This window comes from Gorilla gorilla, chromosome 6, assembly GCF_029281585.2.
Source record: "Gorilla gorilla gorilla isolate KB3781 chromosome 6, NHGRI_mGorGor1-v2.1_pri, whole genome shotgun sequence".
Lineage (NCBI taxonomy): Eukaryota > Metazoa > Chordata > Mammalia > Primates > Hominidae > Gorilla > Gorilla gorilla.
This window is the reverse complement of record NC_073230.2, coordinates 53,474,818-53,490,575: the sequence shown is the minus strand read 5'-3', so window position 1 is coordinate 53,490,575 and position 15,758 is coordinate 53,474,818. Positions and strand designations below refer to the sequence as shown.

At 49.9% G+C, this 15,758-nt stretch overlaps 1 protein-coding gene across 2 annotated transcripts in view; it reads right to left on the bottom strand.

Moving 5' to 3' along the window:
- The window catches only part of ADCY1 (adenylate cyclase 1), a 147,407-nt gene that overhangs the window by 53,883 nt on the left and 77,766 nt on the right, over positions 1-15,758 (bottom strand). For both annotated transcript variants that reach the window (XM_055347810.1, XM_055347811.2), the window contains exons 6-8: positions 10,611-10,769; positions 8,327-8,468; positions 6,280-6,435 (exon numbers count right to left, since the gene is read on the bottom strand). In XM_055347810.1, coding sequence (XP_055203785.1) covers positions 6,280-6,435; positions 8,327-8,468; positions 10,611-10,769 — 457 coding nt within the window. The remainder of the gene's footprint in view (positions 1-6,279; positions 6,436-8,326; positions 8,469-10,610; positions 10,770-15,758) is intronic.

Genomic DNA, 15,758 nt, shown 5'->3' with positions numbered 1-15,758 from the left:
TCATCAAGTGGGCTTCATCCCTGGGATGCAAGGCTGGTTCAACATACACAAATCAATAAACGTAATCCAGCATATAAACAGAACCAACGACAAAAACCACATGATTATCTCAATAGATGCAGAAAAGGCCTTTGACAAAATTCAACAGCACTTTATGCTAAAAACTCTCAATAAATTAGGTATTGATGGGACGTATCTCAAAATAGTAAGAGCTATTTATGACAAACCCACAGCCAATATCATACTGAATGGCCAAAAACTGGAAGCATTCCCTTTGAAAACTGGCACAAGACAGGGATGCCCTCTCTCACCACTCCTATTCAACATAGTGTTGGAAGTTCTGGCCAGGGCAATCAGGCAGGAGAAGGAAATAAAGGGTATTCAATTAGGCAAAGAGGAAGTCAAATTGTCCCTGTTTGCAGATGACATGATTCTATATCTAGAAAACCCCATCATCTCAGCCCAAAATCTCCTTAAGCTGATAAGCGACTTCAGCAAAGTCTCAGGATACAAAATCAATGTGCAAAAATCACAAGCATTCTTATACACCAATAACAGACAAACAGAGCTAAATCATGAGTGAACTCCCATTCACAATTGCTTCAAAGAGAATAAAATACCTAGGAATCCAACTTACAAGGGATGTGAAGGACCTCTTCAAGGAGAACTACAAATCACTGCTCAATGAAATAAAAGAGGATACAAACAAATGGAAGAACATTCCATGCTCACGGATAGGAAGAATTAATATCATGAAAATGGCCATATTGCCCAAGGTAATTTATAGATTCAATGCCATCCCCATCAAGCTACCAATGACTTTCTTCACAGAATTGGAAAATAACTACTTTAAAGTTCATATGGAACCAAAAAAGAGCCTGCATAGCCAAGTCAATCCTAAGCCAAAAGAACAAAGCTGGAGGCATCATGCCATCTGACTTCAAACTATACTACAAGGCTACAGTAACCAAAACAGCATGGTACTGGTACCAAAACAGAGTTATAGACCAATGGAACAGAACAGAGCCCTCAGAAATAATGCCACACATCTACAACTATTGGATCATTGACAAACCTGACAAAAACAAGAAATGGGGAAAGGATTCCCTATTTAATAAATGGTACTGGGAAAACTGGCTAGCCATATGTAGAAAGCTGAAACTGGACCCCTTCCTTACACCTTATACAAAAATTAATTCAGGATGGATTAAAGACTTCAGTGTTAGACCTAAAACCATAAAAACCCTAGAAGAAAACCTAGGCATTACCATTCAGGACATAGGCATGGGCAAGGACTTCATGTCTAAAACACCAAAAACAATGGCAACACAAGCCAAAATTGACAAATGGGATCTAATTAAACTCAAGAGCTTCTGCACAGCAAAAGAAACTACCAGTAGAGTGAACAGGCAACCTACAGAATGGGAGAAAATTTTTGCAATCTACTCATCTGACAAAGGGATAATATCCAGAATCTACAATGAACTCAAATAAATTTACAAGAAAAAATCAAACAACCCCATCAAAAAGTGGGTGAAGGATATGAACAGACACTTCTCAAAAGAAGACATCTATGCAGCCAAAAAACACATGAAAAAATGCTCATCATCACTGGCCATCAGAGAAATGCAAATCAAAACCACAATGAGATACCATCTCACACCACTTAGAATGGCTATCATTAAAAAGTCAGGAAACAACAGGTACTGGAGAGGATGTGGAGAAATAGAACGCTTTTACACTGTTGGTGGGACTGTAAACTAGTTCAACCATTGTGGAAGACAGTGTGGCGATTCCTCAGGGATCTAGAACTAGAAATACCATTTGACCTCCCATTACTGGGTATATACCCAAAGGAGTATAAATCATGCTGCTATAAAGACAAATGCACACGTATGTTTATTGCAGCACTATTCACAATAGCAAAGACTTGGAACCAACCCAAATGTCCAACAATGACAGACTGTATTAAGAAAATGTGGTACATATACACCATGGAATACCATAAAAAATGATGAATTCATATCCTTTGTAGGGACATGGATGAAGCCGGAAACCATCATTCTGAGCAAACTATCTCAAGGACAAAAAACCAAACACCGCATGTTCTCACTTACAGGTGGGAATTGAATAATGAGAACACTTGGACACAGGAAGGGGAACATCACACCCCAGGGCCTGTTGTGGTGTGGGGGGAGGGGGGAGGGATAGCATTAGGAGATATACCTAATGTAAACGACGAGTTAATGGGTGCAGCACACCAACATGGCACATGTATACATATGTAACTAACCTGCACATTGTTCACATGTACCCTAAAACTTAAAGTATAATTTTAAAAAAAGAGAGAGAAAAGAAAAGACACTGCATTGAGCATACTGGTGATTTTTTAAACCATGCTAAAACACAGAGCTGACTCCATTGAGGAAACCAAGGCTCAGGTGCATCAGTGGTGCGAGCGAGCACAACAAGTGCCTGAGAGAGAACAATTTGGCAACAGCTATCCAAAATTAAAACAGACACACCATTTAACCCAGCAATTCCACTACAAAGAAATACCCCTAGGCTATCCTTGTAAGATTTACTAAGACATTTGTGAAAAAAGATGTTCATGACACCAGTAGACATGAGATCAACCTCTAGAAATAAAGTCCCCAGCAACCAACAAGCCAGTGGTAAAGTCACATCCCTCCCTCCCTCCTGCAGTGGGAGGCCATCCAGCTACTTAGAAATGACTCCAAGATTTCTAAAGTCTGTCACCTAGTGAAAAGAGTGTGGAAGACAAAATGATAAACTTCTATTTGCGTTAACCTCTGGTGCACACCCAAATTGATTTTCTAGAAGGAAATACAAAATGGCAAACATTTTGGAAGACTTAATTTTTGTATCATGTGTGGATGTTGCTTTTATTTTTTAATTCAAGCTTAAATATTTAAGTGTGAAGAGAAGAACAAAAGAAGCGCTCAATAAAAAGAGAGAGAGACTGAATTGGGAGGCTTCTGGGTGTACCTATTAGATGAGACAACTGTGCTGCCAGGTATTAGGAAACTGGAATAGAGACGTGTCCCACGGTGACTCGGGCAGGCAATGTCATGTTCCCCACCTGGTGGGCCCAGTGGGCGATGAGCATAACTACCCTAACAGGCTGCACACACTCAGGCAGACACTTGACTCTCTGGATTCCATTACACAAAACCATCAGAGAAGTAAACGTATTTTCATGACCAAAAGCTCTGCCCACGATTTGCTTCATTTAAATATAACAGAAATAACCTAAATATCAATGGAGGTTGATTAAGTAAATGGTTTCTCTTTAGGCTGCAAATCTATATAATGATTTTTAAAAATCATATTTTTGCAGCCATAAAAAAGAATGAGTTCATGTCCTTTGCAGGGACATGGATGAAGCTGGAAACCATCATCCTCAGCAAACTAACACAGGAACAGAAAACCAAACACCGCATGTTCTCACTCATAAGTGGAGATCGAACAATGAGAATACATGGATACAGGGAGGGGAACATCACACACAGAGGCCTGTCAGCGGGTGGGAAGAAAGGGAAGAGAGATCATTAGGACAAATACCTAATGCATGCGGGACTTAAAACCTAGATGACGGGTTGATGGGTACAGCAAACCACCATGGAACATGTATACCTATGTAACAAACCTGCACGTTCTGCACATGTATCCCAGAACTTAAAGTAAAATAAGGACCAAAAAATCATATTTTTGGCAAGTATTTAATAATAGAAGGAAATGTTTATGATATATTGGCAATTAAAAAAAAAAACAAGCAACCAAACTGCCTGTGTACCATCCAGTCAAGTTTATTAAAAAAATACAGACACACAAACTTAAGAAACTGGAAGGAACAAAATGTTCATGATAGCTTTTTTGTGAGATGGTAGGATTCCAGATAAATGCTTTTCATTTTCTCCCTTGTGCATCTTTGTGTTCTCCATATTTTCCATAATCAATTATGTTTACGATCAGGAGAGAGTGCTGAGAGAAGAAACAGAGCTGGCGTGAATACCCTGGGGGATAAGGGCTGATGGCAGGAGCTCATCCTTGCAGCACTGGTGACAGTGGCTGTTGGGCAGGACCTGAAGCTACGTGCACAGTCGCCCCCGTTGCAGGGTGGGAGACCAAACCCCCAGGAGGACATCCAGGCCACTCAGTGAGGGATGGATCTGAACCTACAGGAGAGGCATCAGATGTGTGGGGTCCGACACAGTTTCTCTGCTTGACCAAATTTTAGCCAGGCTCTGAAACTTCTCCTAGGCCCAACGGTGCACTTCCTTGTAAAATCCAGTTTTAGCAGGAACACCCCACCCTCAATATCCCATCCCCCACCTATCTGATCAGGTTCCTCACCCTCCACCAGCCCCCAGGGGAGGCCTGATCACCTAGGCCTGTCTTCAGCAAGAATCGCGCTAGGTCATTTGGCCAGAATCCCCTTACCCCTATGTTTCCTCTTAGAAATTTTCCATCCACTGACCCTCACTCCCCTCCTTCTGTTAGGAGCTGAGTCTAACGTCTCCCCCAAGCAGCACGACTCCACTGCCACTGCCGTGGTTCCTATGCTATAGCTATGGTCCCACATACGACCGTCTTACTATGTTTTAGCAAGTGTCACTGAATAATTTTCTTTTTTCTTTCTTTTTTTTTTTTTTTTTTTGAGACACAGTCTCGCTCTGCCATCCAGGCTGGAGTACAGTGGCACAATCTCGGCTCACTGCAACCTCCACCTCCTGGGTTAAAGCGATTCTCCTGCCTCAGCCTCCAGAGTAGCTGGGACTACAGGCACGTGCCACCACGCCCGGCTAATTTTTGTATTTCTAGTACAGATGGGGTTTCATCATGTTGGTCAGGCTGGTCTTGAACTCCTGACCTCGTGATCCGCCTGCCTTGGCCTCCCAAAGTGCTGGGATTAGAGGCATGAGCCCACCGAGCCAGCCAAATAATTTTAACAGCTCCCGCCCTCCTGGCTGCGACTGGGCCCTTGTGCAACACCGCCACCTAGAGGCCAGTCCCCTCTGCCCTGGCTCCTGCACCCCTGAATGAGCATAGCTGGGGAACAGGGACCCTGAGGAAGAGGACAGTTTGAGGTGGTCCCAGTCTGTCCAAGAGCCTTTGTAAGACATTCCCCTGAACTCTGGACATGTTTGCTCACAAAGCTGCACCAAGGTCACAGACGGCACATGCACTCTCCCACCTGACGCCTAACTCCAGCTCCAAGGCTGGGCTCCATCAAACGCTGAGGCTGGCAGGCCTGGGCTGAGTCTGGAGGTGCGGGTAACAGAGGGGCAGAGAAGAAAGTGGTAACAGGCCTGGACGCCTGCAGAGGGTGACTGCTGCAGGTGGGGGCTGCTCTGTGCACACAGACTGCACCTGTTCCTCTTGTCCTAGGCACACGCCCTACTGGGACCACCACAGACATCTCTGCAGAGACCACCTGCCTGCTATGCCCTGTCACCACCCTTTGATGGCTCCTGCAGTGGAGACGCTATTCTCCTCCCCATTTCTGACTTGCTTTCACTCATCACAAGGCAGCAGCAGTATGGAGCCCTGTCTGGGGGGCAGATGGTGATGAAGGGGTGACACTGGAACTGCAAAAGCCCAGGCTTCCAGGCTCGCCCTGCCCACAGCACCTGAAGCAAAGCTGGGAAGCCTGGGGTCCAGGGGTGGGGAATCAGGCACTGCGGGCGAGGGGTCAGAGGTGGAGACTGCTGAGAAGACAGTGTTTTGCTGTTTTGCTCGTCTGGACGTCCTGGCTGGGCTGCTAACCGAGAGTAACAGAGGAAGGCCATCTGTAGGCAGCGAGCTCCTGCATAGAGAGGGTGCCAGGAAGCAGCACAGGCACAGACAGATGAGGCACAGGCTTGGACGCTGGGGGCAAGGATGACAGGTGGGTAGGGCCAGCCTTAGTGTGAAATCCACCTAAGGAGGGAGGGCCTAGCACATCTGCCCAGAATGAATACCCTCAGAGGCCATTTAGACAGCAGGTGGGGAATTTTAGCTTGAATTTATGGATAAACAGAAATAAATACATGGATTATGGACAAATACAAAGAATGCCAAGGAGCAAAAAAGTACACTATAATGACTTTTGCAGGAAATAAAAAGTAGCTCAGCTCTGAGCAGCATTTACAAGATTATCCACATGTGAACAGGGAATTCTAATCTAGCCAAATGGCATGGGGGCCATATTGGGAGGGCAGGACAGAGATCAGTCCCTGGCAGCTCCAGCATGGCAGGCTCCCTGGCTGCTCCTACCTTGTCATCGTCCTCGCAGGTCATGACGTTGGAGAAGGGGATCTCGGCCTTGAACATTTTCCGGCAGTGCATGAGCTGCACCAGCAGGTAGCAGACAGTCTTGAACTTCATCCTTTTGGCCGGTTTTATATCTGAGAGAATCAGGCCTGGAAATATCTGTCCAAACACACAAGGGGCAAGGAGAAATGCTGTGAATGAGACACATTGTGCCTCTCAGGCTGGGAATGCCATCCTGACAAACACAGCCACCCCAGGGCACTGGGATTCATTTGCTCAGTGACTACTTCAAGCCAGGCATTGGGGAACGTGCCCAGAATAGAGCAGCAAACAAAACCACAACCCACATCCAAAACGTTCCATTCTCAATCCACACCAAAGGCCTCTAAAAGCCAACGTGATGCACGGAATCCTGAAGCAAAGTGCGGGGGAAGGCTGGAGGCCCTGGTCAGGAAAGACAACCAGGGCTTGGAATGAAGGTCTTTGTTACCCCGTTCAGTTTCCAGTATGTCCCCTTCTACAGACAAGGAAAGAAATCGCATGGGGAGGATGGGGAGGGCTGGGCAGTGCACCCAGCTGAGGCTCAGAACCTCAGTTCCCTCACAGTCCTCATGTTCTGGGTGAAATTCCATCTGTAAAATCGGATGAACATCACCCACTCACCCGCTGGGGCCTTCTCAAGGTCAAATGAGGTGATAGGAAAGTGGGACCCCATGAATGCTCCACTGTCATCGTTCCTGCTGGCCGGCCTGTCTTCTGAGTGAGTCCAAAGTTCCTGCACGCCCACAGCAGCTCTGACCCCATCTCCTCTCCAGGAATGCGGTACCCCTTCCTTGGCCTCGCTGCCTACCTCTCAACTTCACTTTCTCTGGCCCCTACAGGTAGGTACAAATCTCCACTCTTCAAAACAACAAAATCCCCTTCTTCTGAGCATTCTCACTCTTCCCCTCCCGCTATTCAAACTTCTCTAAAGTGGGGCTGTATACTGTACCTACCTTGTCACCCCCTTTCACCCTCAAACTACAGGACTGGATACTATTGTCTATGTCAATGTGACAGAGCCCAGGGGCCTGCATCCACTGGGGTGCACAATGACTAGCTCCCACAAATTGTTTCTTTAAAAAGAGCCAACACAGTAATGGCTCTGCACCCTCACCTGAGCCATCGACCCTCCCCTGAGCCTGAACCCCTCACCTGAGCCCTGAATCCCTCACCTGAGCCCTGAATCCCTCACCTGAGCCCTGAATCCCTCACCTGAGCCATGAACCCCTCACCTAAGCCCTGAACATCTCACCTGAGCCATGAACCCCTGACCTGAGCCCTACACCCTCACTTGAGCCCTGCACTCTCACCTGAGCCCTGAACACCTCACCTGAGCCCTGCACCCTCACCTGAGCCCTGCACCCTCACCTGAGCCCTGAATCCCTCACCTGAGCCCTGTACCCTCACCTGAGCCCTGCACCCTCACCTGAGCCCTGAACCCCTCACCTGAGCCCTGAACACCTCACCTGTCCCCTGAACACCTCACTTGAGCCTGACCCCCTCACCTGAGTCCTGCACCCTCACCTGAGCCTGACCCCTCACATGGACCCCGAAAGTGACTTGATCACTCTTGATCATGTCCGGACCACTTTTCTCTGGGCAGGGTGACCTCAAGTGCCCCATGTATGATGGTAACAGCCCACCTCTGTGCCCAGCACCCCCCAGTTCACAAAGCTCCCCATCCCTGGCCCCCCTGCAGGGTTTCATGCCCACTTTGCAGGGGAGGCAGTGAAGGCCCAGGAAGGGGAAGGAGGACACAGAATGGCCTGCCCCGAGGTGAACCCAGATCTCTGACTAGGGGTTCTGGCTCCCTTACCTAGACCCCTCCCCACACCAGTAAGAGACAAGGCCCAGGACAGTGTTAGTGGGGACAACTCTCCCCATCTTAGCAAGTTCACAGCCCAGAGAAGCAGTGCTTGGAGAGGAAGCAGGAGGAGTCACATCTGTAAAGCTCTGCACAGGCCGAGAAGCTAAGGATCAACCAAATGAGGGGGGCTCTGGTGCCTACCTTTCGGCGATGGGATGGCACAATAAAAAAGGTTTCGATGTTATGAGTTTTCAAGAAACTGTTCCTCTCATGTCCGTAACCCGGTTCTACCTCGTAGTCCCCATTCAAGCACGCTAGGGTCGTCTTTGTGATATGAACCTTCCTACAAAAGGAGGAGGCAGAGGCCAGATGAGTGGGGAACCACTGCTGTCGGAGTCTGCAGGGCCTTACCAGAGGGGAAGGGGCACAGACAGAGGCTTCCCCACACCAGGGTAGGCTCCACAGGGAGTATTCATGCTCCCATGCAAGTCCGTCCATGCCAGGAGGGAAGGCCCAGGCAGAGATACAGTAGGGCCATCAGGAACCATGCCCAGCAGGACAGCAGGGATGGCTGAGGTGGGGGACACAGGGCCAGAGGGAGAGCAGAGGAACAAAGGGAGAGAGAGAAAGAATATGTCAGGACTCATTAGGGAAGTTGATGTGAAGAAGACAAAGAGGAGAGGAGACATGGGAGTCCCTCCCCAGCCATGGTCTGGTCTGGTCAGCACAAGGAGTGGGCAGACCCCACTGGGTAGCAAGAAGTCAGGGGTGGCCACGGTGTTCACACATGAGGTGGGGTGGGAAGCAGGGTGGTGAGAAACGCTGTGGAGCCCAGGCATTCACACCTCCCCAACCCAATCTTCTGGTGAGGACAGGAAAATCCCCCACAGTTGGCATCGTCTCAGCAGAAAATGAACACCCACAGTCTGCTCCTTAGCAGGGCACGCCTGAGCTCGCAGGTTTATGGGGCGAGAAGTAAACTCCCCACCTTCCAAAACCATTCCCTGCAAACCCAGTTCTTCACTTCACCGCACAACCTTCTGAACTCCTCGCAGGGGAAAAGCTTGGGATTCATAATTAAACTCTAAGGCTGGCTGAGGACAAAAGCAGGGAGCCTGGCTCAGATGGGAGGCAGTTGAAGGCAGAGCTGCCATGCTCACTGGGATCCTGAGAGGGTGAGGACATGGCTCAGGAGATCATGAGGCCTTTCCCAGCAGTGGCTCCACCAGGATCCCCAGAGGAGCAGGGGGTGGGAGAAGGAGGGACAGGGAGGGACTGCCAGGCCAGGAAGAAGAGAGGTCGCAAAGGGGCCAGAGGGCAGCACAGGCAGGTTCTGACTCCAGCCTCAGCTTGTCCCTGTGCTGCCCCATCTACAGGGGCCGATTCCTGCCATCAACTCGGAGTGCTTGGATCCCCGGGCCCAGTCCCTGCTGGGATGCTCCCTGGGTGTCCCCATCAGCAGCTCCCATTGGCCTGGGGCAGGCAGGGTGCTCACGGCAAGCCTCAACCCTTGCTGCTTCCTGCCCCTCTGGAGGGGCCCTGGAAGCACCTGGGGACACTGTCACCCCCATCAGCCTGGCCCTGAACTACAAAGGTCACCGAGGCTGTCTGGAAACTTCCAGTCACCACAGTCTCCAGAAAGGCAAGTGTCTGTGCATTCCTGTGTTCAGCTGATGCTTCATCCATTCGATCTGCAATGAAGACAGCGGCTGCATAGCCCGGCCTTGGGAGCCAACGGGGAGAGGAAAACACCAGCTCTCACTGAAGCCCCTACTTTATGCTGAGCCCAGGGCACACTGAGGGGCAGCCAGTGTTCTGCAAAAGTTGCCTGCTGAGGGGCAGCCAGTGTTCTGGAGAAGCTGCCTGCCATGATAGCCACTGCGAGATCATACAAAAGGGAGATTACAGGACCCGGGGGTGGCAGAGGGGTGCATGGAAATCTTCCTCAAGACAAGGCTGAGCCTGCCACGGTGCACAGCCATCAACAGCCCATGGCACTTCTCAGAGAGCTCAAAGAAGGCATCATCTGTGACCCAGATGTCCATGAGCTCCTAGATGGCTGTGCGGAGCCTGGGGGTGGAGAAGGAGCTCTAAAGTCCCAGCACTTTCCATTTGCACATTTGAGAAAATGAAACCAAAGACAGCAAAAAGAGAAGTGATGCAGTGACAACAAGCCATGAGGACAGCACCATGCCATGGGCAGAGGTCCCCACACGCATCCGCTCTGGCCTTCTGGTCCAATGACAGCTTTTTGTAGATGTGCGCCAGGCTCAGCTGGGCCCAGCATAGACTGGCAGCCACGCTGGGTGGGACGCCCACCACAGGGAGTCTGGTTGGCAGGTGCGGCTGGGACAGGCAGGCTCCTCTAGGAGCACTCACACAAGTGCCCTCAAGAGCACTGCCCAGAACCTGAAGCAAGGATTTAGCCCAGGGGTGCGCAGCCACCACCCACCTCCCTCCCCTCCCAACCCCATCCCCGACTTACCCTGGCAGGCCAGCGGCTTCCATGACATTGGCCAAGGTCACATCATTGGACCACACGTCGTACTGCCACTTGCGCAAGCCCAGGACACCACAGAGGACCCTGCCCGTGTGCAGACCCACACGCATGTTCAGATCCACCTCGGTGGCTTCAGCCACAGATCTGCAACACAGACATAGAGCATGGGGCTGGGGCCCACCTTGTATCCGCCCAGGGGGCCACCTTGGTCTGCACTGCTAGGCTGTGAGCACCAGGGAAACTGGGTCTTGTCCTTGCTGCATGTGGCCTGAGCGTGGAGGTCTCCTGGCATAGTCAGTGGACATGGTGCCTTCCTGCCCACCTGTGGGCTGAGGGCCTTAGGCAGGAGGGGTGGCTCTGGCCCATGCTCCCAGCCAGCTCACACCATGTCCACACCAGACTCATGAGTTCCACTCATGGCCTCCTAGAGGGCCCTCCCTGCCCAGGGCAGTCCCCAAATCCCAGGTGGACCTGGTCATTACTGTGGAGTGTGGCATCAGGACAGTTCAGATTAACATAAGGCTCTGTGAGGCCACTGCTCCCTCGCAGGGACCCATGCCTGCTTGTCAGCCAGATGCAGATGACAACCTGCTGGAAACATCCACAGGATCTGCAGCCCAGGCATCAGGCTCTGCCTCCCACCCCTTCCTGACACACACTCGGCCTTAGGCCTCAATGCAAACTTATGGTCAAGGCCTGGAGGCCACATCCAGACATGAGAGGCTGGTGACATGAGGGGCATTCACCAGGTGCTGGGGTGGGGACAACAGAGTATGGCAAGGGGCATTAGGGAAGGGAACAGAGGCAGAGCAGGTGGTGAGAGAACTGAGGGCTTCTGGGAAACCCCAGGCCAGCCTGGCCGAATTTGGATACACGATGCCCATCTCTATGCCTCAGTTTCCTCGTGTATACACCCAGCTCCAGCTAAATTCACTTTGACAAGCTTTGAAATCATTTAAACTCTAACCCAGTGCATCTCAAGGCTTAAGAGGCCAACCTCCTCTTTCTATTCCATCCGGGATGGAAATACTAACAAAAGCTCCAAGGACTCAGGGGTGGGCCATCAGGTGGTGACAGCAAACCAGCTCAGCCTGGAGTCCCATTCTAGAGGCCTCTGTATATCACATTTCTCAATAACAACTCGGTACATGCAAGGCAAGGCTGTGCCACCCACCCGAGAAGCCTGTGTCTGGTTCACCTTCACCCCACCTTCCCACTGGGGCCTGCTTCCTGGAGCCCCAGCCAAGGCTCAGGGAGCACCTGCTCCGCACAACCCCACTGCTTCCCCAACCTCCACTCAAACCCTTGCCAGCTGCCCATCACTACCCACTTCATCCTTACAAGGGCCTGTGCCCAAAAACCATCGCACATGGAGGCCCCAGCAGCCACTCCAAGGCAGATGGCTGCCCAGACCACAGAATCACACAAGTCCCAGCACACGTTCAGAAACCTCAGTAAACTCAGAAGTATGCATGCCACAGATTTACATTATGTGGAAGTTAGACTACTGATATATCTTTAATACCTATGTAGTTTTACATATTTTGAATATACTTTTTTTGTTTTTGAGACGGAGTTTCGCTCTGTCGCCCAGGCTGGAGTGCAGTGGCGCTATCTCCCCTCACTGCAAGCTCCGCCTCCCGGGTTCACACCATTCTCCTGCCTCAGTCTCCCAAGTAGCTGGGACTACAGGCGCCCGCCACCATGCCCAGCTAATTTTTATTTTTATTTTTTTTGGTATTTTTAATAGAGTCGGGGTTTCACCGTGTTAGCCAGGATGGTCTCAACCTCCTGACCTCATGATCCGCCCGCCTTGGCCTCCCAAAGTGCTGGGATTACAGGTGTGAGCCACCATGCCCAGCTGAATATACTTTTTTATTTTAACTTTTTTTCAGTTGTTTGCCAATCTTCTTTGAGGCACTGAAACCAAACGCTGAAATAAAAAATTTATTTTTCAAAATTCACAAAAGGAAATGAGTATGGGAAAATGTAAATAACAAAACATACTAATAATGTTTTTGTGCACTGTTAGTGTTTGTGCCTCCGAAGCCATGAAACAGTAAATGGCACGGAGACTTCTGGGACCCATGCCCACCTTCATCCCCAGATCCCCTCGAGCTCACCAAAGCGAACCTTTAGGCTCCCAGCAAGGGGCACCTCGACTGGCCTCCAACCAAATCCATGCCATCATGTTCTACCAATACTCTCCATCTTCAATCTTTCCCAGTCGGTTCTGCCTCAAATATCTCAATTCTCGGTAACATCAAATCTGCCGTTAACTGAACAGTTACTTCTAAAAAACTGATGCACCCTGAACTGTTCTCATAGTGACTCCTCTTGGTTTCACCATTCCTGGGATGCCCAAGCTGGCTTCGTCTAAATCCAACAGAACCTTTAACTTCATTTCCAAGGAACAGAATTTCCACGGACTTTCTTGGCTTTATTTGTACTATGTTTTTTCTTTACTTGTGCTCTCAGGTTCACTTATTTATCACAAGTGTTTTTTATGCAGAGGAAGAGTCTGACACTTGCCCACCACCTACAGCCCTGACCTTGGTCCTCTGAGCTGGACCCCAACAGGAAGGAAATGAGGAAGCAACCCACCTCTGGCAGAGGGGGCCACTGTTGGCCCCTTGGCGTGAGTAAATTCTGGCAGAGCTGAAACCTAGTCATGGCTGCACTGAAGCTTGGAAGTGAAAGGACAGGTAAGCATACATTCATTCACCTGTTCAACAAACATCTACTGAGTGTCAGCCATTATTTCAAGCACTGTAGCTATAGCTGTGCACATAACAGGGGGAAAAAAAGAGAAGAGAGGACACCATAGAGGCCGATTTACTGTCCCCTAGGCAGAATTTCTAGAAATAACAACAACACACACGCCTGCAGCAGACTCCAAGCCCCCATCCTTGTGTGGCGGGAAGGGCGGGGCAAATGGTTTCAGCTTCAGGTGGCTCAAGCTCATCACCTCAACTTGGGCTCCTCCCTTCCCTACCTAGGACTCAGTTTCCCTATCTGTAAAAATGCAGCTTCTCGATCTAGAATATAAAGATTCAGAAGCTCCATGTCCCCTAAAATTTTAGGGAAAACCATGTGTGGTGGTTGTAGAAGTGTGTGCACACAGGCATCACCTCTCCCACAGAAAATCCATCCCTAAATGTATCAACAGGTCTGGCTCTGAAAACTAGAATCCAATAATTAGACGAAGTAATCCTCCAAGTTTCTCCGTGCTGAGAAACTGAAGCATGCTCCATGGCTCACACACAAGCCCCCTTGTTAAAAAGTAAGATACTGCTGGGGACAGCCCAAGTGCCAGGCAGACAAGGCCAGCAGGCATCCCTTCTCGCACGACCTCCAGGGATGCAGGCTGGGGGACAATCAAGTTCTACTGACGACCGCAGCACACACAAGCTGAACTTAGCAGCTCAAAAGTGGGTCAGGGAGGAAAGGCACATGCCATTTACTTCTAATTTAATTCAACGTAGTAAACCAAAAATACACACTGCCAGCAAGGCATCTGGATTGAGTCTATTTAGCAAAAATGGTGGCTTGCATACTTGGTGGTCATGTGGAAGAATGAGGTTCCTGTTCAAAATCTGATTCATGGTTTGCCTATCACCTGTGACGAACAAGGCTTCCCCCATGAAGTGGACAGAAAAATCCACATTCCTATGGGTACACAGAACCATGTGGCTTCAGATAGAATCCTGCCATATTGGCCACCGGCACCCTCTTTCTGGGAGCTGATGAATCAATACTTGCAGCGGCTGCTAGAACCCAGTCTATGCAGGCCCATTTAATCTGAGATCTCATTAAATTATCAAAACAACTCAGATGCAAACACTGTTTCTCCATTTTACTGCAAAGAAAATTAAGGACTCGAGGAACCTGAAGCATCACCTGAAGGATGGGAGCCAAGAATCTGGCAGGTTCCTGAAATCAGAAACCCCCCAGCCCACTCAGGAAACACAGCAGCTGGGAATGAGGTAGCTGAAACCATATGAAATGCCATTTTGGTAGGCCAGAACTGGCTGGCTAGGAGCAACTTCCTAGGGTGACCTAATACTCAGGGCAACTCTGGGAGAGCAGCAGAGCTGGTGGTGTGTGTCAGAGGAGAGGGGTATGAGCAGAAGAAGGTGGGTGAGCACAGACCTCACACAGAGCAAAGCCCCAGTTGGGGAGAGGGACTCAAACCTGAGTATCCCCCAAGCCAGGCCCCAGGGAGGGGTTCAGGCCTCATCTGACTTCACCAGCAGGAGAAAATGCCCCCTTCTTTCTGCCCCAAGAGTGTCACACATGACTTCCAGGTATGGAATACAGAGAGGGAACATTGGGAAGCCTCAGACTAAGACTCTTAACACATGGAAGGTCTCAGATTGACACAGGGACTGATGTGCTGCCTGTGTCCCTGTAGTCTGGGCATCGTGGGCAGTCCTGCAGAAATCCCATTGGAAATTCAAGGTCAAGGACTGGCCCCAAACCTCAGGACACAGGGCCTGGTCTTGTCAGCCTGGCTGCAGCAGCTGGGAGGTTGGTCCTGCCACCCTCATCTTTCCAATGCTCTGTGGGCTCAGAGACAGGATGTCATGAGGCAGAATTGGCCATTTTACAGAGGTGGAAAACTGAAGCTCCAAGACAAAAGGGACATGTCCAGGGTCACACAGCTCTTCAGGAGCAAGATCAGCACAGTCACCAAACTCACTGGACAGTTAGGATACTTCTCATCCCATCTTCATCTCTCCTATAGACAGGAACCACCTGGCCCAAACAGGGAATGTATATCACTTTTAAAGCATTCACTAAGAATCATACCAATAAAAATTAACGGGCATTTCCTTAAAATAGTATACCACACTCCTAAATAGAGCCCAAGTTTGAGAGAGAGGTGGAGGTCAGGGCAAGTAAGCTGGGGGCAGGGTCAGACTGCCCAGGGCCAGCTGCAGGAGCCCAGAGCCTTGGAGATGCCCCAGCCCACTGCTCTGGCCTCTGGATGCTGTGGCTCCCAGAGGGCCAGGCTGGCTAAGCTTGGTGGCTGACGAAGGTAGGGGCCCTGGGATCCCACTTTCAAGTCCAGCATTCTTCACCATGTCTTTACAAAGAGATGCCCCACCCTGCACTTCAGAAGGCCTCTCT